The following is a 21,694-nucleotide window of genomic DNA, read 5'->3' on the forward strand; positions in this document are numbered from 1 at the left end:
TTCCCCTGAATAAAAGCACTTACAGATTTTCCCTGGAAGTTTTCACTCTCAAGGCTAAGAATGAAACCTCATATATTTTGATCAATTCTTAGCTCACATCTTTTTGTATATGTGCAAATCTTGAATTTTTCTTCAGTCACTCACACTTTATTAATCAGCCCACTGTTTCTGGGTAAAACAAAATGAGGAGTCTGTGAAACCCTGCTGTTTCACCAAACTCTCAGATCAGACAGCAACATCTAAACAAAGCACAGCCCAAGCCCTTCAGAGTGATAAACAGCTATTTGGAATGAAGGGAAAAAGAGGACAGGACCTTGCAAAAGCAAAAGCACCTCAATTCATCAAAGTCACCATCACAATGCTTTCTGTCTCAGCTACAAATGTTATGCTTTGACACATACTGAGAAGGGGAAGTAATTTAATTCCCAGAGTCCCCAAAAAAAAAAAATATGTCCGTTTCTCAGACTGTGAAGCTGGGTGTTTGGAACTGAAGCTACTGCTGTTGGACATACACCTAGTTTCTTCCCCTTCCCCTTCCTTGTGTCTGCATATGTCTAAGTTTCTTTTCATTCTTGTCTTTTAGGACTGAATAAAAGTTAGACTTTTAGATGACTCGAAAATTATTTACACAGAGCTGAACATGTTTAGTGTGGCCTACAGTGGCAAAGGTCTATGAACAAATGTAACCTCTTCCACTTAACACTTCCAAGCAAGTTGGGCTGGGGTTGAGAAGTTTAGATCCAAAATCTCCTAATCTTTAGAGAGATAGGGGAAGTGGCAGCATTTAAAATCCCTTCCATCGTGTGGCCCGCTGTGCCGATCTAGTTTTCTCAGTTGTGGTTGCTTACAGTTTTTCCAGACCAAGAGAATCCAATGGTTTGCAAAATCATTAGTGCCTTGACTCTTAGGGATTTAAAGACTCATTTAGAATCATAGAATATTTCAAGTTGGAAGGGATCCATAAGGATTGTTGAATCCAACTCCCTGTTCCTCACAGGACTACCTAAAATTAAATCATATGACTAAGAGCATCATCCAGATGCTCCTTGAATTTCTTTAGATATAAGAGGTGAGACTCATTCTGAGATCAAGACACCTAATTTTATGTTACTTTAGGCGCCCGGATGGTCTCCAGTTGCCTCCCTAGAAGTATGCGAGAGAAGCAGCCTGAGACCAGGGAGACAGGATTCTGACAGAGATCACCGAATGCTCAAGTTTAGGCGGTGGGATTCTCGAGCAGGTGCCCGAGTTCATATGCTAATCAGTGGTGATTCAGCTGAAACAGGCAGGGAACTGGAGCGCTATCCACCCGACAAACCAATACATGCATGACTCCAGTGATGAGATGCTGCATTCAGTTGCCTCAACGCAGGTGTTTAGTGCCACCTGACATGCCAAGGTGTATCTGAGAGATCTGTGTGCAACTGACAGGTAAGACAGAAGAACTGCAGATGACTAGTGGTCTTCTGGACACCCTGTAAAGACCAGAAAAGGTATCCCAGGATCTGTGCCATTAGAATGCCAATGTTTAGACAAATGGAAAGGTCTGGACCTCCACTGACTGTGACAGGATCTTAAACATTTAGCTCACCTGGAGCCACTCCAAGTTTATGTGTCTTAGGAGTTAAATCTCACTGCAAGATACTTACCTGTTTTCAGGGTTTTTGAAGAACATGGATTAAACCAATTCTTCTATATTCCAGTTTTTGAGTTTCTCAAGAGCAACTGCCAAAATGTCTCTTATTTTTTCTATGACATATTTTTAGATGGAGAAAAGAGAGTAAGGCTTTCATATACAACTAAGATCACATGTCTGAGAAGAAATTGCATGATCTTGAATCCCCTAGTTTTGCCAAGGGCTCTTAAAAGGGTGCATGTCATAGCATATACATGGCAAAGTCAGCCAGTCAGGAAGCAAGAACTCTCAAATTCAGAGAAATACAACAAAACATCACTTTGGATTTTAAAAATTTCAGATAACACTTTAAGTTCTGTAATCTTTGTATTTAGGAAGTTGAAGTATGATTTAACTTAATGTCTTTTTCTTTTTCTTGTTCATTTCTTGTCAAATGCTTAACAGTATCATGAAGTGTTCATAGGATGGCTTTCCAGGTTCAAAGTCCCTTACCAAAGCCAAACTGAGCTCTCAAATAAGTAACACAATTTCTACATAAGTAAGGACCACAAGCTTATGTCATTGTTGATTATAGACCAAACCCTGAAATTTATTATATAAAGATTCAGGCAACATTTTAAAAAAAACATGAAAAGTTTCATTTTACAAAGTATGTAAACAATATGTCTGTATGTTACTACACAAAATCCAAATCGAACCAGAAGTATTTCTTGAACTTTACAGAGAAATAACTAAAGGTCCTAAAGGATTTTTGTGAAGGAATTGGAAAGTTTGATTATATCTAATGTGGTTTCTTAAACAAAGAGCATTCTTACATTAAACATAGAAAATATGTTTAAAATGTCATCAAGTAATCTTAAGCCAGTAAAGGAGTGATTCAGGTCTGCAAATTCAGACACTTGAATTTAGGTCTTTAGATATAAGATGGGCATATACTCAATGGAGATCAGAGGCTCAATGAATTTACCTAATTAGTTAGTCCACCTGAGACCAGGGAGATGTTTAGTGTCATGTGAAACTCCCTAGGGTATCTCATTTGGCCTTCGACTACTACTTCATGAGCAACTGTCACATTTGTCAACATCGTATGGGTTTCTCAGATAATGCAGGACATCTCAAATTCATATTGGCCTGTACTGGCCACATCAGGTTACCTAAACTACTGGAGTTTTCTGCATATAGTTCTTAAATTTGTATTGTATTGAAACTGAAAGATGCTGAGCAATGGACAAGATCTCAAAATAAAAGTGGCTTTAAATTCAGGCAGTGGAAAACTAGAGCATTAACAGAAAACAGTCTATCTTAAGGCTAGAAGGTAAAAATGGAGTCTGAATAAATTAAGATTGGAAAGAAATTAACATTATTTAAACAAAGAGAACAGTGGAATGCCGTAAAAGCGTCCCATTAAGCCAAATTAGGTGTTTCCCCAAGAGTAGAAACTTTTACTGATCTAAACCATAACAATTAAAGTAAAAAATACCTTATCCCTTACAAACTATAAAATATGTCCTTGCATTGAATATTGGTTCTGTCTTTGCACTGAAAATTGGTTCTAATTTAACCTAACCTAATAATGAAACTACAGCAGCTCATTTTATGGGGCATCCCTCTACCATATAGAGGTATATTTAATTTCCTAAACCTAAGTGGCTACTGCCATTTGAAAGCTATAGAGTGCTGAGAAATCCACACGAAGCTTAGAGATGTAACAGAACACTTCAGCAAGTCCTAAGGTCTTCTGAAGCAGCAGCTGAACGCCAAACGGTCTATCCAGGCTTACATTTAGCAAACTGAATCCTATCCATTACGTCTGATGTTCTTTTCAAAGCGCACACAAGACATACTTTTTCTCTTACTTCACCAAGAAGCACTAGCCATAACACATCATAGACAACCTTGTTATATGTAATTTTCTATTTTGTATGATTCTGTGCAATAAATAAAATATTGGAGGATATTATTGTCCTTTGAACATAAATTTCTTAATTTCTTATTCAAATACTTCCTCTTTACTTTGTTAAAACATAGTAGTTGTGCTCTGTTACTGGCTAGAATGTAAAGTTTAATGCTGTCTATTTCTGCTTCTACTTAAATCAAAGCATTATCCATACAGCAAAGGAATCTACAGCTTAAGAGTATTGAACACTTTCTTGCAGGATGGTGAAAACAAAACATAAAAATAGCTCCAAACAGCAACAAAACCCTCTGGACAGATCTCATTTCAGGAGAAAAAATGCTTAAACACAGATCCAGTTCCCTCAAGGACTCTGCTTCTCAGAGGAACACAAGATGATTTGAAAACAGAAAGAAGTTCCCTCTGAGAAAATGTGAGATGGTATTGACAGCTACTATACATTCACAAAAATTACATGCATGCTACATCCACACGTCTTTGGCAATATTTCACTTTTTTATGAGAGGAAAAAAAGGGGCCATTACAGGTACATGCATGCATATATGCATAGTCTGTGAAAACCTAGCTGTCCTGAAATATGAGGAGAGGAATATAATTCAGTTGTAGGTCACTACAAATTAAAAACAAACAAACAAACAAAAAAAACCCGCCCCAAAAACCCAAATTACACATACACACAATTTTAGAACAATCCCTGAACAAATCTGAAATAAAAATTATGAAACTATAATGATGAAAAAGACCTTTGCCTATAACATCAAGCTTCCAATGTAGCTATGTCACCAGCTGCCACTCTAGATGTTTTCAAATGTTCTCTAGCGGCTCTGTACCTTGTAGACATTAAGACGACTTAGCACAGCTGGGTAAGTTACTGAAGCAAGGATTTAGGGTTGTGTAAGTGGGCAGATGAGAGTGGCATGCTTCAGCCCACATTTCTGGTATTTGTTTTCCTGCAGGTTTGGTTTTCTTTCTCCTCTAATATGCTCATAAGTGAAAAAAAATGCCATTCTCTTTTTCTCATTCCTCAGAAGATCAAACACTATGAATGTCAAAGGTTTAACAGTTCTGGAAGGATCCTGCAAAGTGCAATAGTTGGGGCATACTGTAGTGCAACATCTGGAAAGCAATCCCAATTTCTGTCTTTCAAAGCATTTCCTTCATTACTGCTTGCAAGGGTAATGGTGAGGGAACTGCATGCTGCATCTCAAGGGTGAATTTTCCAAATTTTGGTACAGCCTTACTAGCTTTAGAAGCACTAGTTTTGTACAGGTTTTCTTGAAGATTTGTCTTGCGGCAGCAAAACCAATTACCATATAATTCTCTTTCTAACACACAGATTGTTCTTAGCTTGACAGGTATGCAAAGTCTTTTCTTTGTAGCACAACAGGACAGGTCTTGTTGTTTTCAAGAAGAATCATACACAGAGGCTCCACAGTGTAAAGCCTGTTTTTTTCTTTTTACCTGTCTTGCTGTTTGCAGTGTTTTCAGTCAATGTCTTCAGATGTTTTAAATCAGCGCTTTTCGCTTTTTTAAAAAAATTATGCAAATACATGTAATGAATGAATACATGTGGAAGCACATGAGGGGAAGAAAGTATAATTAATCTTGGCAGATACTTTTAAAATGTGAAGTGCTCCTCAGCAACTCCTCAGCAAAGGTTTTCCAGCTGAGTTACGAAGTGTTTAACAGCAAGATTTATTATAATAGCAGTGCTGACACACAACAGCAATTTGGAAATGCAAATATACTTCCTTCTTGTATGCCTTATAGCCTGGACACTAAGATCCACCTACACTTAGCGATGAAGCATGAATGACCATAGACTTGTCTTCTGAGCCAGCTGTCCTTGCCATCACTTATTATCCCATAGGTCAGCCAGGTGAACAGTTTATATGATGAACTGACATAATGCAAACAATTTTAACATGAGATCCTTACTAACACCTTGTTCTAATTGAAATGGATTAAGAAGATCTTCCACCAGCCAGCAGATCTGGAGAGGCAATGTAAATGAACGCTTGAGAATGGCATGAAATGTGACCAGAGTAGGTGCACTTGAGAGTCAGGAAAGCATCCACAGAAATCACAACTGGAGACACAGAGAACTGTGTGTATTAGGGAGAGACTGAGCAGGAGAAAAGGACGCACATTTGCTAGGTAAGGAAGCTCCTAAGGATTTAAACTGGCTTAGAACTTTCTGATGTTGGGCACTCAGTGGTTTACTCCATAAATGTGTTCTTAGGTGAAAATATTAATTTCCAGGAAACAGAAGTCACCTATTTCTGCCCCATTAGCCATGTTCGGACATTAAGAAGCCAAGCTCTCCTCTTTGCTATTTGTTGTCTGCTAGCTAGGCTGCTCACTTAGTTTTTAAGAAGTGTCTTTCTTACACATCTAGTTCTTCCCATGCATTTTGTAGCAAGTCTGGATACCAGTGACTTCAGTGGAGCAGAACCAGTCCATGGAATTTCTTTAAAAAGCTCCCCAGGAAGTGTCCTAACTTAATGTTAATAATTTAGTTTTGATTTTAGTAATGTAAGATTAAAATTATCTGTGTAACTGAATGAACCTTTCAGCAGTTTTCTTTCTTTCTAATAACATAAATAAAAGCTCCTGAAGACTTCGGTTATCAAGCCACTGAATTACCATAGTTATTAGTCTAGAGATCAGTCTATGCTCTAGTCTACAAAAAAAAAATAATATACTTACTAAACAGTAGAGCCACTTTCTTTGCACTTCCCACCATTTCTGCATTTTATTAAACTGCATGGGGAGTCTTCACATTGTCCAACACTGCGACCAGAATTAGGGTGACCTTCTGGAGTGCCTGGTGATTTAAACTCCTGACTCATGCTGGTGCGAACTTGAACATCAAAAATGCAACCTCAAAAGTAGAAAGAAAAAACAAATGACATTTAAAACAGATACAGGAGTCAAACCAACCAACCAACCAACCAAGGGCAGTGTCAAACCTCAATGAATGGGTTCCACCACAATGTCTTCAGTGGATGGGCAATCGTATCATCTACATCAGCTAAAGGTATGCTGTCTATTTTCTGTTCAGGCAAATGAGTGGGTGATTTTAAGTTCATTCATTTAATAATAGGTAAAATAACAAAAACAATTTCTCAAGGAATAGAATACAAAGTCAGTGACAGAGGAGTGACTAAGTGCAATTTTGTGTTTACACACACATAATCTTACAGGAATGCACCTATATCAGATAAAAGCAGTCAAAAAAACCCCTACAAAAAAACAACCTAGAAAAAAAGAACAGACACCAAGAAGTCTGTTTAATGTAAAATTTGTAAGAATCCAGAGTTCACTGACTAATATAATGCAGGCAGGGAATGTGGGCTTGGATTTCCTTAGGCTGAAAAGGACCCTTTCAGGGAAAGACCCAGATTCTCCCCTTCCTAAGTGAATGCTTCAGTCCCTGGTACACACAGATCATGTCACACATGACCACATTTTAAAGTAGATGTATGATGCTCTTTTAGGCCCTTAATGTCAGAAAATAATTCAAAAATTTAATGTATACTAATAAAGGTAAACACTTCTAGAGTCTGTTACTTGGTCCTGTGGGCAAGTGACCTGGTGTAGTCATGATTTTATTATCAAACTTTTATTACTTTCCAGTAACAGTACAGCTGCATCCAGATTACTGATGGGAAACGGTCCCTAGTTTATGTTAAGTCCTTAAATACAGAAAAGAATTGTTTGGAAAAATGATAGTTGTCACAGACCAAATATATTTCAGGGACTATTGTAAGAATTTATTTATAGAGATGATTGAGTGCCAGTGCCTGGATCTATGCCGTGACATTCTTTTAATTTGCTAAGACGTTGGTATCCCAAGTGAAGAGAGGAGCCAAAGCTTCAGAGTGAAGCAGAGATATTCCCTACTTGCTACCTCCAAGCTACTCTTATTTAGCCTGTGGGCTTTCTGGGGATTGCCCCTTTGGAGAGTCTGTTCTTTCTAGTGACTGCACACAATAGTTAATCTTATGCATCTAATTTAATTCATCAGTATTTCTTAATCACATTTCCAGATCCACATGCTTATTTATGTACTGCAAAGCTGAAGATTGTGCCATATAGCGTATCTTTTTTGATCAAACCCTAAGTAACTTTTCAAAATATACCTGAACATCCAAGTGATTTAAAATCACATTTAAAGGTAGCCTTAAGCACTTTTGAAATGTCATCCAGATCTATACATAAATATATACAATTTTAAAGCAGAAAACAGGTTTTAAACCACTTTATTTAAACCAGTACAATAAATAAAGTATCTGGAAATGCTCATACCTTTCCAAACCTGATTTATACAATTTAGCTGAGATATGGTGAATACCTGTAATGCTTGAAATCATGAGAATAGTAGGTATTCAGTAGTGAATGCCAGGGGCTCTCTCCTTAATATTAAAGGCAAGAAAAGGCTATGTTATGAAAGCTGCAAGCAGTCATCACAGTGTTTTTAAAAAAATCACTTAATATGAGTTTTGCATGATTCACTGAAATCACAGGAGAAAAAACCTTCCATCTGAAAGACACAATGAATGTCCAATTGTGAATTTTTGTTACGGTCATGTAATTTATTTTGAACAAAATGTAAGTAATATTTATAGCAAGATAACTATTTTACCTACAGTTAGAAAAATTATAGTAAAAGTAGTTTTCATAGACAGGTTTTTCCATATTATACATTTTGTAGTTCTGTTTATATTGACATAAAACTGGTAAGTCAAAAACTCATATTAAGCAATTTAAAGATAATCTAGTTTGATGATTATTTGCAATCTTCATATTAATGCTTCTTTGCTTTTAACAGAGTTGGTTTTAGGCCAATGTATGCTCGATAAATCCTAACTAACATTTCATCTGTTTATCAGTAGCAGATAAAGCATGTTCTGTTCTCCTGAGTCTTGCTGGAGTGCTAAAAAAAGCAGCTCAGAGCTCTGTGTAAATAATGGAAAGCACAGTGAGTACCCAAGAATTGGTAAGGTCGTCATGGAAAATAAACTCACATTTGTGTTGATGACTAGTTTAACAGCACCAGTAGAACATCTAGGTTAGCAACAGTTCTTGAGCACTTGTAAACAAAGCATATAGTAAGTACAAGAGTATTTTGGCCCAGATTGATGAGTTCCACTGATTTTTTCATTTAATTTTCTTATTTCTTCTAATTCTTAGTTAGTGGGATGCAGGTGAAGGACTCAGAACAGCAATTTGAGCCTGTTGTAGCAAGTACTATACAACCTTCTGCAGAGGGATCGGCTGATGAATGCGCCTTCTTTCTGACCTGAATTCCCTTTGCTCTGCCAGTTCTGGGCCTCTTAAGGAAAGGCTGCCAACTATTCTGAATAGTGGAGAGGTTTTGACACAGCCAAGTGTGCAAGAGGAACTCAAACAAGTTTCTGAATTTGTGAGTTAACTTGGTTTGATCCTGAAAATCAGTTTGATGTAAGCTGAAATCAGATGTAACAAGAGCGTGCATTTACAGAGGATATAGTACCTTCTTGTTGGTAATCTTTTCTCTAGCGACTCGTTAGACCACACTTAGAGCTTTCTGTCAATGACTTTTTCTTACTCTCAATCTGATTTATAGCTTTCACCCCAGTCAAGCAAAGTTCACATACCACCAAAGAGCCACCAAGAATGGATTAAGGAAACTGCAGAGATTATGATAAAAAATATCACTTCATTACTCAGCTTTATTTTTTTTTCCTGATATATCCTTATTATACAAAGAATTTTTTCCAAAATTTCCCACTATTCTCCCTTACCTGCTTGTTAGCACTTGGTACTAATACGACTGAAAAATACAAAAGCAGGCAAGAGTATTGACAGAAATAAATACACAGATAAACTGTGGTCTACCTGAATGCGGAACTGAATTTAAACATTTCTAAAATGCTGCCTCTCCTAAAGTGCTTTCCTTTTCCCTTGTTTTGATTGACTGCTGTGAGTAGTGGGGTGTTTGTCTAAAAGAGATGGTTCCCACAATGACTACCCAGTGCTGCTCTGAGCTCTGACGCAAACACCCAGAGGTGGTATGATATGAGTCATATCAAATTGTGATGCAAGAGGCAACGCTGATTAAAAATGACTTCAGAAGTCACTTTCCTTCTGTGACATCTGTGATGCAGGAACATAAAGAAAAGTAGTCTTTGCCCAGGCAAGCTTGCAATGTATTCTATCTTGTTATGAACATAAACTTAGATCACAAGGCTATATTTGTGTCTATTTGGAATGCATCTGAGTTCTGGGTTTACTTTATTTGAAAAAGTGACTGCAGTAGCTGGAATTTTATTTACTTCTTTGCAAAATGTGAAATCCTGATAGCCTTCTATAATGGAATGACTGCCTGGGTAGGTGAGGGGAGAGCAGTGGATGTTGTCTACCTTGACCTCAGCAAGGCTTTTGACACTGTCTCCCATAACACCCTCATAGGTAAGCTCAGGAAGTGTGGGTGAGACGAGAGGACAGTGAGATGGATTGGGAACTGGCTGAATGGCAGAGCTCAGAGGGCTGTGATCAGCAGCACAGAGTCTAGCTGGAGGCCTGTAGCTCACGGTGTTCCCCAGGGGTCAGTACTGGGTCATGTCCTGTTCAACTTATTCTTCAGTGCCCTGGATGAAGGGGCAGAGTGTGCCCTCAGCATGTTGCTGGTGATACAGAACTGGGAACAGTGGCTGAGACCCCAGAAGGCTGCGCTGCCATTCAGCGAGACCTGGACAAGCTGGGGAGCTGGGCGGAGAGGGACCTCATGAAGTTCAACAAAGGCAACTGTAGGGTCCTGCCCCTGGGCAGGAATAACCCCACGCACCAGTACAGGCTGGGGCCGGCCTGCTGGGAGGCAGCTGTGCCGAGGAGGACCTGGGAGTTCTGGTGGACAGCAAGGTGGCCATGAGCCAGCAGTGTGCCCTGGTGGCCAAGAAGGCCAGTGGGATCCTGGGGGGCATTAGGGACAGCGTGGCCAGCAGGTGGAGGGAGGTGATCCTCCCACTCTGCCCTGGTGAGGCCACATCTGGGGTGCTGTGTCCAGTGCTGGGCTCCCCAGTTCAAGAGAGACAGGGAGCTGCTGGAAAGGGCCCAGTGGAGGGCTACAAAGATGATGAGGGGACTGGAGCATCTCCCTTATGAGGAAAGGCTGAGAGAGCTGGGCCTGCTTAGCTGGGAGAAGACTGAGAGGGGATCTGATCAATGTCTACAAATAGGGTGTCAAGAGGATGGGACCAGGCTTTTATCAGTAGCGCACAGCAACCAGAGAAGGGGCAACAGGCACTAAGTGAAACACAAGAAGTTCCTTTTGAATATGAGGAAGAACCTCTTTACTTTGAGGCTGACAGAGCACTGGCACAGGCTGCCCAGAGGGGCTGTGGAGTCTCCTTCTCTGGAGACATTCAAAACCCACCTGGATGCAACTCTGTGCATCCTGCTTTAGGTGAACATGCTTTAGCATGGTTTAGATGATCTCCAGAGGTCCCTTTCAACCCTGCCCATTCTGTGATTCTGTGAGAATTATTTATGTGAAAAGGTGACTTTTTCAGCATGAAAGAGGTTCCTCAACAGTTCAGCTTTATGGTAAGAGCTTCTTTTGCCTTTTTATTCCTCCATTTAATACTATTTGCTGTCAAACAACAGATTGCTTCTATAGCCATTCTTCATCCTATTTATGAACAGGGCCACGGGAAGAATCAGTTGCTCCTCCCTCTCTGCTCTTCATTTATTTCTAGATGCAAGCCCTGGCTCTCCATCAATTGCTTCTATGGCTAGAGACTGCATCCTGCCATCATGGTAGCACACGGCATGAAATGCAAGAACTTTCCCTCTTTCCCTCCCCCTTACACCAGTTTTTTCTCTCACTGTCTCAGGAGATGTGAGGTCTGGAAATTCAGCTGCAACTTCTGGCTTTTTCCAAATAATTCTCTATCTCATTTTATGTAGGTGAGTCATAGTGTTGCATTGTGCAGACCTGAGCACGAGAGTTGGTTTTATACTCCACTTCAGATTATCCATAATGAGCAAACTGAGTCTCTTTGGCCACAAGACTTACAGCTACCTAAACCCCACATTGATTATTTAGAGCAGCTACAGTATGCTCTGCTACACACCTCAGAAAACTCTCAGAGCTTCCTTAATTACACTGTTATAGGACAATGAAGAAACCCCAGACACTTCAGTAAAATATCCTACCATGTTCCCATTCACAAAAGGCTCTAAGCCCTCAATAAGCTACAAATTCAGATGAAGCTCAAAGTTCAGATGCCTCAGAGTCCACATGAACTTGGCTGCTTCATGTGAGCTCTACCTTAACTAGTTTCTTCTGCTTCTCACAAAGTCTGAAGGAAGTTTTCTAAATTGCTCAAGGTACCATCAAACATTACTCAGCCTATTGAAAGAAACTGTAGGTGCTAATGCCCAATTTTCCTAAATTTAAATTTCCCAGTTTCCTCCCCCCACCCCCCCCCCCCCCGAAAATTACTTGAACAACTGCTAAAGGCATGCAGGTAAGGGAGGAAATGGTCTGAAAAAGGGTAAAAATCCTAAATGATTGCACGCTGACACTGAGGACAGTCAACCTTCAGTAGCAAAGCTGACTTCCGTGTTTCTCGATCCAATAGTGATTGCTTATAAAATGAGGGGTACACTCTGGTATTAGAAGTAAAATGCTTTTAATAAACCATGTCTTTAAAAGCAGCCAACAGCAGCTTTCCAAAGTCTGAGGATCTTAATTAAGTATGTGCTAAATAAATTTATCTTGACTGTCATTTCCAGAGTTTTTCTGTGAGGTCCCTATAGCTGCAGTTTGGCTGTAGTAAGAAGATTCAAAACTTTCTTTTATATTGGTGGTATTGCAGTTCCCACTCTGGAGAAGGGCTATGGAGGTTTATTTCTGACCCCGAGGACCCTGAGAGCTGAAACTGGGGGTATTTCTGAGCTAGAAGAACAAATGAGATGCTGACTACATAAGAAAATGTCATAGGGAAGCGTAGCTTCCTTGAAAGTCAGTATGCTCTGGAGAACAGAAACAAGCTGATGCTGGGAACTGGAGCATGGAATCAATTAGCAAATACAGTAGACATAAAACTGTGAATGATAGGAACAAAGAGAAAACTGTCCATGTGCTACACATTTGACAAAATTTTGAGGTAGAGACTTCTTTTTAAACAGTAAGAAAAATCAAGAAATAGTATGATAACAGTACATGAACTTTGACTTTTTTGGGGGGGAAGAAGAATATTAATCCTGCATTTGTAGAAATTTGGTCATTGTAATACAGTTGCAACATGAGGAACCTGTAAAACTGGCAAAAGGTTTGTAGTTAAAGTGAAGCACCAGAGACTCCTGTTGGTCACCCCTAATATTAACATGTCTATAAAAAAAAGCCAGAAGTACTTCATAAATATTGACACTATTAAAACACTGGCATAGATGTTATGTTTTATGATAGGCCAATTTGAACCTGTTAAGAAGCTATGGAAAGTCTAACTATACAATCCATACTTTCTGAAAAGGTGGAGAGAGATGAAATGTTAATTCATATGACTTTCTGAGAGAAAAGTTGATTATAGGATAAGAAATTGATTTTGAGGAAGCCTCTGTGTAAGAAGAAAAAGTAAGGAAGCAGCTGGAAAAGAGGCAGTTACATGGTCTTAGTGGAAATCGAGTGTAGGAGTGTATGAAAATGAATTTTATTGCTATGCTTGCCTTTCTAAATGTGCCCCCAATTTTATAACTGAGAACTCAAACTTTGCTGGCTATGACAAAATGTTTTCTTTTCATTTGAAAGGCTTTCTAGTGCTTAAAACATTGGTTTTACCTCATATTGAAGTCTACCTCATAAATATTGAGCACATTACTTCTATGGAAGTAAGGAATGCAAATAAAGAAGCATCATGAACAAATTCTTTGTTTCACTGTTGATCTGGTAGGAGTGTAATTAAGATTTCCACGGAGCTTCAAATAACCAGTTTTGAGGTAGGAATTATTATCTGTTAGAAAAATAGCTCAAATACTCCTAACAGGAATTACTTAGGTCCTGTCTAGAGACCAAGATCATGATATCAGGAAAAAAAAATTGGGAATCCATTGTGATTTTTTCAGCATGTTTTCAGCATGAAAACTATTACCCAAACCAGCACTGCCAGGGACAATGATCAGAGCTATCTGGCAGAAGAACATAAACTACTTCACTGCATAGAAAGAAAGTCCTTTTGAAGCAATGCTGTAGAACAGGGACAGATAAGAAGAAATGGTATCATGGCAAATATCTATTTTTATTGGAAACTTAAAGTATTAAAAATATTTAGCGAAGACTTTCTTTGTATCATATTTCTTAGTTATCATAGTGACATAATGAAAAAGCCACAGAAAGCTCAGCCAAGGAGATCCAAGTTTGCTTTCTTGTAAGACAGAGATTTTACATCGTTATTTCATAGGCAACTGAAACAATCTAACACATACTTTAAAAGGAAATGAAAATAGTATAATCTTTACCTTGAAAGCTGTTCTTAAATCTGGATCCCTTTGGTAGGAGTTCTGGAGTATACTCACGATAGCCTCCTAAGTAAAACTGACTGAAGACATTGAGTCCAACAAGTCTCCCAGGGGAAGTGACAGTTTTATTCTTCTGATCATCCACCTTTCAATGAAACATTTTTATTTGTCACAACAAAGAATTTAACTTCTTCAGGAACTACTAATGAGAAAATCATCCAAACTTAGCAGAGAAACAAAAGTGATTTCTAAACTTCCCTTATAAAATGTAAAAAAAGAGAATTTTCATCTAAAAGCTATCCTTTCTAAAGGAAATAATTTTTTACCTTCAGCCAGCCTTTTTGGAGATATCTGCCAAGACGGATGACATGAATACTGAGTGTCAGATCAAGTGGTGTACTAATGATTGTTGCCACGCCAGAACCTAGATTGTAGCTATATACTACTCTGCCATTACGTAGGCCTAACTCCAAGAAATCATCTCCATTCAAACCTGAAAAGACAAAAATAGAGTAACTACTTATTCCAGGATTTAGTAATACTAATATGCTATTTAGTAATAGCATAAAATACTCTCCAAATCCACTGAAAATATATCAGTTTAGGAAAATTTTAGCGAGGAAGGTTTTAATCTTTGTGTGTATTTTTAATATTCTCTGTTTGACTTGTAATACTATTTTCAATACTTTTGTGAATTTAAAACAGAAACTGCAGAGATTTTGAACATATTTATAGGCTTTTTGAAGAAAATTCTTTTTCACACTGGAGTAGGTTAGTGACATCCACAAAACCTGTTGAGCCTGGTGGATTTAGCAGTCATTGCTGTTCTTTCTCTCTCCCACATGAATAAATTTTCAACTTTCTCCAAAATCTCTAAAAAAGGAAAATTGAAATTCCAGGTTGCATGGGAGAATAGCCTATGACTTAATTCTATTCCAGTATGCTTTCAGCTTTCATGGTAGGTACTTTAACAACCTCAAAACTTGAGGGTACCTGCTGCTGTGAGGTATGGGGAGCAACAGGGATATGGGCCTGAAGAAGTTCTAGCAGCTTCTGTCAAGCTCAGTAAGCTGCCCTTGACCCAAGAGTGCCTGGAGACTTTATTGCAGCTGCCCCGATTAGGGACAGTGTATTTGTTATTGAAGTTTCCCTGGTCAGAAGAGCCGTACGCTTTAATTCTCTGAAGTCTTCTTAAACTTTCAGGTTAGGAATGACTTTCAGTTCATTCATTTGCAAATTTGCAGTAAATAGTTTTATTTATTTATATTTAGAACTACATGCTATAAATGTAGTCTGTGCTTTTCAGGTACTATACTATAAAATCTCATTTGAAAGGTTTGAAGACTGACATAAAGCCTGTGAGTAAGAATTCAATTCCTGGACCCATTTCTGGTCATCCAAGTAAACGGATTTTTACACTGGTATCTTTGAAGCAAATTCAATCCCTCTTTTCATATAGACAAGATTGGAACTATCATTAGTTAGAGAAAACATAACCAATTTGTTTCTATTTACAAACCCCACACTTTCCTTTGCACATGCTCATAGAATGGTAAAAGAACTGGGATACAAACAATGGTAAACAGGAAGAATGTTCTGTCTTGGATTAGGATGTCCTGAATTGAAAATCAAAGCCATCAATGTCTTTTTACAACTCTCCTGTGAATTCAAGCAATTCAGTGCTCAATCTCATGCCTGTAAACTGTTTTATTTGATGTTTTCTTAATAAGTTTTAATAAGGCGATCTCATTTTGTATTTCTTTTAGGGAAGGTTTCTTCCTACTAGTCCTTGCAGGGTCATATGGCAGCCCTCATTTCAAATGCGTGTCTTGATGCTCCTGCTCCAAGTACATGGGGAATTTGCTTCACTTGCGGAAGATAAAAGTGGGCTTTTCCTCACAGGAAGCAATGATACGTATCTCATCCCTGCACTGAAGTTCTGCATACTGGTGTTTCACAACCAAACCTGCCATATTCCCCTTATCTCATAGGCTGTAAATGAATATGCTGCATTAGCAATGCAGGAAGGGGGGCAGGGAACAGTACTTTGATTTTTCTCTACAGAAGTTTGATTTTTCTCTACAGTTACTACTTTGATTCAATGTGAATATATATAAAAATAAAAGCTTATTGCAAAGAATTTGGATACAGAGCCTTGGTAGAAAATGTACAGTTGCATTCAGTTCAACAGAACACACACACTGTTCATTTTCATTACAATGATTTGTTCATTACTGAATGAAAGCCCATTGCCTTCAGTTACACTGGAACATTACAACTGAAGGGCCTCCAAACTGAAAATATAATTTTTTTTAAATGGTTACCAAAGTTTCTATTTTCAGCAGTGTCAAAATGTACTTACATGATTTGGCCTGTAAAACTAGGGGAGGCACTTTAAAGATAAAGTGTTATTTAAAATGCTGTCTGAATTTTTAAAAAGCTTTCTTGGAAATGAAGTACATAAAACAAATGCAGCAGTGTCAGCATTCTACAAAATCGACCTAATGATGAAAATAATATTAATTAATAGCCTGCATAAACAGGACAGCTTTTAATTGTTTTGTTGGTTTTGATTTTTCAGTCTTACTCCTTGTCCATACCAAGAATGGAAAAGAAAACAGACTCTCAAGTATGATTCAAAGAAATAAGGCAATCTTAAATTCACATTCTTTTTGTTGATTTCTGACCCACATATTTAGGAATTAAAAAATGGTTGATTTCTACTTATGCATTAGTCTTACAATGACATAATTTTACCGACTTAGTTTTTCTTGGACTAATATAAATGCAAATAGAATCAAATCCCAAACGTTTCAACATATTACACTTCCGAGGTCGTAGGTTAAGTGACTTAAATATCTTAACTATGCAAACCAATGGTGGTTATTTTGTAGAGTATACACTAATAGATGGATTTGGGGGAAACAAAATTCCTGCTTTTTTTGCTTTTGTATCTGTTATTAGCTCTAGAGTATTTGTTACTGAAGTTTCTCTGGTCAGAATAGTTTTAATTCTCTGAAGTCTTCTTAAACTTTCAGTTTAGAACTTACTTTTTTGAAAAGAGCAAGTAAATAGTTTCTTTACATTTAGGACTACATATGCTATCATTGGCAGGAATCCTTCAAAATAAGATTGTATTTTTTTGGGGGGGGGCAAGCACAGTACCTTTTTATTACAAGAGGGCAGAAAATGAAACTTGAAATTATCTGTTTTAAATTATTTTTTACTGTCTTATATTTAAACACTGCAGCTGTTGAAAAAGCAGACCTTTATACATACCACATACACCTACGTTGCAGTGTCCTGCAATACAGAACTACAGTAAACACCCTTTAAAAATAATTTGTGAGTGCAGATGTTTGATATGTATAAATAATCTCATGCTTGAGCTGCAAACAGCATACTCAGCAGCACTTTCCTCTTTTTAGATGTGTACTTTTTGAAACAACCAGTGCTTTTAATTTTGAAGACCTTCATATTCACTGTTTTTCTAAGTCCTGAAAATTATTTAATTCTAGTCAAGTGAATGATACTGGCTTTCTTTTTTCAGACTTCCTTTCTTTCTGTCTAAAAATGAGGACATCAATATTTATATATATACATACCTCCCTCCTCTTCTCTCTTAAGTAAGGAACTATACTTGCAAGTTCTTGGAACGGACAGATTTGTTTATTCCAGTGTGAAAGCAATGGTAGTTAGCATGTATTCAGCCTCAATTGATTTAAAATTAAAGAAAAACCTTATTTTGGAAACAGGAGACAAAAGCTGCACACTTTTGCAGTACTGCTATCTAAATATTCACAGGGCAAGTGATACAGGTAGATTTGCTTTTGTTTTTACATTATTACTCCTAGTTATAAAGTAAGTACCGAACAACTATTTACATAAGCTTAACATATCTTACGGCCCAGCTTCGCTCCTTCACTCCAGACTTCCCTTCCCCAACAACAAGCAGTGCCTGTGGGCTGGGGTCTGTGATCAGTATGTGGTGGTTTCTCTCTGCTGCTTCTTCCTCCTCACACTTTTCCTCTGCTCTGGCATGGGGCTCTCCATGGGCTGCAGTGTTGATGATCTGCTCCCCTGTGGAGGCGGCATGGGGGTCCTCCTTTTCCTCCTTTCCCTTCTCCTCCTCCTCCTCTGACCTTGTGTTCCCTCTGCTGCTTCTCACTCTTTTTTGTTCCCTCCTGTGCTCTCTCTGTTGGGGTGTTTTGCCCTTTCTGAAATACATTTTCACAGAAATGCCACCACCTTGCAAGTAACATTTACGTGCCCTGTACATGTACAGACTGTGGCAACTTTTGTCCTCGCCTGTGGGAACAGGAGATGTTTTCCAAGTATTCCAAGCCAAGTCAGGGGTCAGCCGTAGCCCCCAGGCTCAAAGAAGAGGATGTGTCCCCTGTGACCAGGGGATATTGCGAATACCGTTAGTCTGAGTGCTGTCAGAGGTTTGGTAGGAAGTGAGATACTACAACAAGGGTGACTTTTGATTGATAAGCTTTGTGAGGGAAAGAGGAAAAAGATGTTATACATCCCTGCATTAGACAACGTTTGGCAGTACCTCACAAGAGGTTAGCTGCGACATCAGTGTCCATGGTTTAGGCAGAGATGGCGGGGGGAGGGGAATTAGGTAGGGTACTGCAAGAGAATGCTAACTGTGAGAAATGGGATGAAATGGAGAAAGGGGAACATGTAAACAGAATATTAAAGATACTTTTTTACAGCCAGATTGCAGGCTCTGAAAAACCTCACGTTCCTCATGGCGAGGGCATTGTTGCTTGATACTCAGTAAATTCTTAGAACAACAGCATCTCCTCTCGCTGAGATAAGCAAAGTTCACTTGGGAAGAAATACTGCTTTCTGATAATTAAAACGAGGGTTACTCAGTCTCCTCATCCATTTTAAATAAGGGGAAAATAAATAAAACTGCTACAAAGTAATTTACCAACACCTCATTGTTTCTTAGCCTTGCCCACAGCTGGTGCTCTGCTGCCCATCCATCATTTGACATAGGGCTGCAGAAATGCATTACTACTGTACAGCAGTGTGCATGACAAAAATGATATGCAAAATAATAAAAAGCCAGGTTTCTGCCTGACAACCACATAATAAGCCCAGAATGCCAGTGTTGTGGTTAATAAAAATGACAGCAATAAGGATTTTTTTTTGTTCAGTTCAGCTAAATACAGTTGCAAGACCTACGATTTAAAATGACTTTGACATTACAGGGTACACCCTCCAGGCAGACTTTTTTGAAACAAACTTTAGTGCAATGTTTCTTTTATTTTTAAGCAATTTTTGCTATATTTTCTTTTGATTATTGTAACTGAAAAAATATTCAAGTTATTTTGCACCATTGGTGCTCTACATTTTATATTTGCATTTTTTCTATCCTGAGTAAAGACATTGGACAAATTGGTATGGATTTGGTTGATCACATTTCCTACAATTTCTGTAGTGAGAGTTTGAAATTTAGTTCCCAAGGTTGCAGAAACATGTCTGAATGTGATGGTTCGTTCTTGTAATTGTAAAGAATGTTCTAACAATTATTTGTGTTTGTACTATAAAAGTGTTATGTATTAATGTTATAAAAAATTATTGATGGGGCCACTGGCTTCTGAAAGCTGCTTTCTGAATGACTAGATGGAAATGTTTTATGTAATGTCAAATGCATGCATCATTTCTACTTGGCTATGCAAAAAAGAAACACAATATTTACTTCACCCACAACAATAAATAATTAGTAAATGAAAGGAAAAACTGCCTGGGAGCGAAATGTGATAGCAAGAGAAAGGAAAAGCTGCCTGGGAGTGAATGTTGACTGTTGCAGGAGTAAAATGTGGCATGAGGGGTGTTAAGACCTGGAAGCAGTTAAAATAGTGTTGAACATAGTTCGGTTAACAGGGTCACCCAGACCTGACCGTATTTTGCTGAGGTCTGGAAAAAAACTTAGCAAAGTCTGATTCACACACAGAGGCAGAGCAAAGTTCTGAGTTTAAATATACTCACAGTAGTTTAATACTTATTTGTGTCAGGCTGATTTGTATAATCAACTTGATCAATCAATTAAATGAGTTTGTGGATGTTTGTCCATGTACTGTGCCAGGGTCTCATGGCACACTGAAGTACAGTTGATCAGCCGAGCTGCACTAGCTAAATTTAACAAGATCTTTGCAAATGAAAAGTAACAGGCTGAATTATAGATACATTCACAGATACAATTCACAGATACATAACCTGCCAGGCTGTTCTGAGTTAACATGTTTTAGTTTGCATTGCGATAGACTAAATATCTGACTCCCGAAGTCTACCACAGGGAGAAAGGGGGAGAAGTTCCCAGAGGGTACAGGAACTTAAGTAACTTCATAGAAAACAAGACGTAAGAAAATATCAAATGTCTTAACAAAGCAAATAGAGATGTGATGCACGGCAGTTGTTTTGTGTGGTATACATGTAACAGCATAATGCCTCCCCAAAACTGATTTTTGATAAAGTAGTTTGGGACCTCAGATCTAAAAAATGCTAATAATAATTTCTCCCCTCTTTCATCTTCCTCAAGTATTAATTTTCTGATACTGTTCAGCATAAGCATAGGGTTCCCATACGTCATGGGCCGTATCTACCAAATTCCTGATGTTTTAGATATGGTATATCACCTACTGTGGAAATAGAGATGTTACATACCTAAATCACTGTCCTGCTGTGATGGGTTTAGATCTAAAGGTACATCACCAAATCTCCCTCCTATGCTTTAACCACCCCACAGAACAGCTCCAAGCCTGAAAGTTAGCTCACGCTCCAATTGCAGAAACAATTAAGGTAAAAATAAGTAAAACATTTCCTATGATCTGTTAAGTGTAAAGTAGTTTCTAACCTGACTGCTTTAATCAGCATTAACATTTCATTCAATTTTTCTCAATTTCCATCAATATCATGGGTGCTGTGTGGACAGTAACGCTAAGCTGGACAGAACACAAGTAGTACTATTTTAACCCATTTCAATGCTGAGGTCATGCCAGCCTGCCACAGTGGGGTGCTGTGAAGAGATACCTAAATTATTGCTAAAATCTTATTACAAATATCATAAGCAGATATATATAACCGGCTTCTCAGCTATGTTAATCAGACCAAGCTGAATACTTCACTACAGACATTGCAGCACAACTTACTCATAGCTAGTTTGTGTTAACTTGCATTGAGTGATCTCAGAGGTTAGGGTCTTATTTTACATAAATAGCACAGAGTCCAATTCTGGCTGCAGGAGAGTTGGATTTCAGTATTGACAGTCCTGTGGGCCATGAAAGTGCAGCCACTGTGACAACAGCAGCAAGTCAAGGCTGCTCCTGTGACAGGTCATTTGAGGACACAGGAAGAAGAAATGGCAGGGTGGCTGTGGCACCTTGGATAGACGGATTGATTTTCCAATAAAGTAAGTATCAGTGGAAGAAGATTTGCGGCAACATCTCTCAAAACTGTATCAATCAATAACGAAATTTATGTTTATGACTGAAAAGAGAACCTTAATCTTCTGGTTTCCATTTATTTTGTTCAGAAATACGCTACCTCAAGTGTTAGATTAACTTTTGACTTTAATTACTGGAAGCAGTTATACTTCTCCTTAATGAAAAGAAGCATCTATA

At 38.3% G+C, this 21,694-nt stretch overlaps 1 protein-coding gene across 1 annotated transcript in view; it reads right to left on the minus strand.

Annotated features, from left to right (window-relative positions):
- EYS (eyes shut homolog) overlaps positions 1-21,694 on the minus strand; it is an 874,042-nt gene that overhangs the window by 31,832 nt on the left and 820,516 nt on the right. Inside the window, 3 exon segments of the mRNA XM_037392524.1 lie at positions 6,261-6,435; positions 14,058-14,202; positions 14,384-14,550. Of these exon segments, the coding sequence (XP_037248421.1) occupies positions 6,261-6,435; positions 14,058-14,202; positions 14,384-14,550 (487 nt within the window).

Source organism: Falco rusticolus, chromosome 6 (assembly GCF_015220075.1).
Source record: "Falco rusticolus isolate bFalRus1 chromosome 6, bFalRus1.pri, whole genome shotgun sequence".
Taxonomy (NCBI): Eukaryota; Metazoa; Chordata; class Aves; order Falconiformes; family Falconidae; genus Falco; species Falco rusticolus.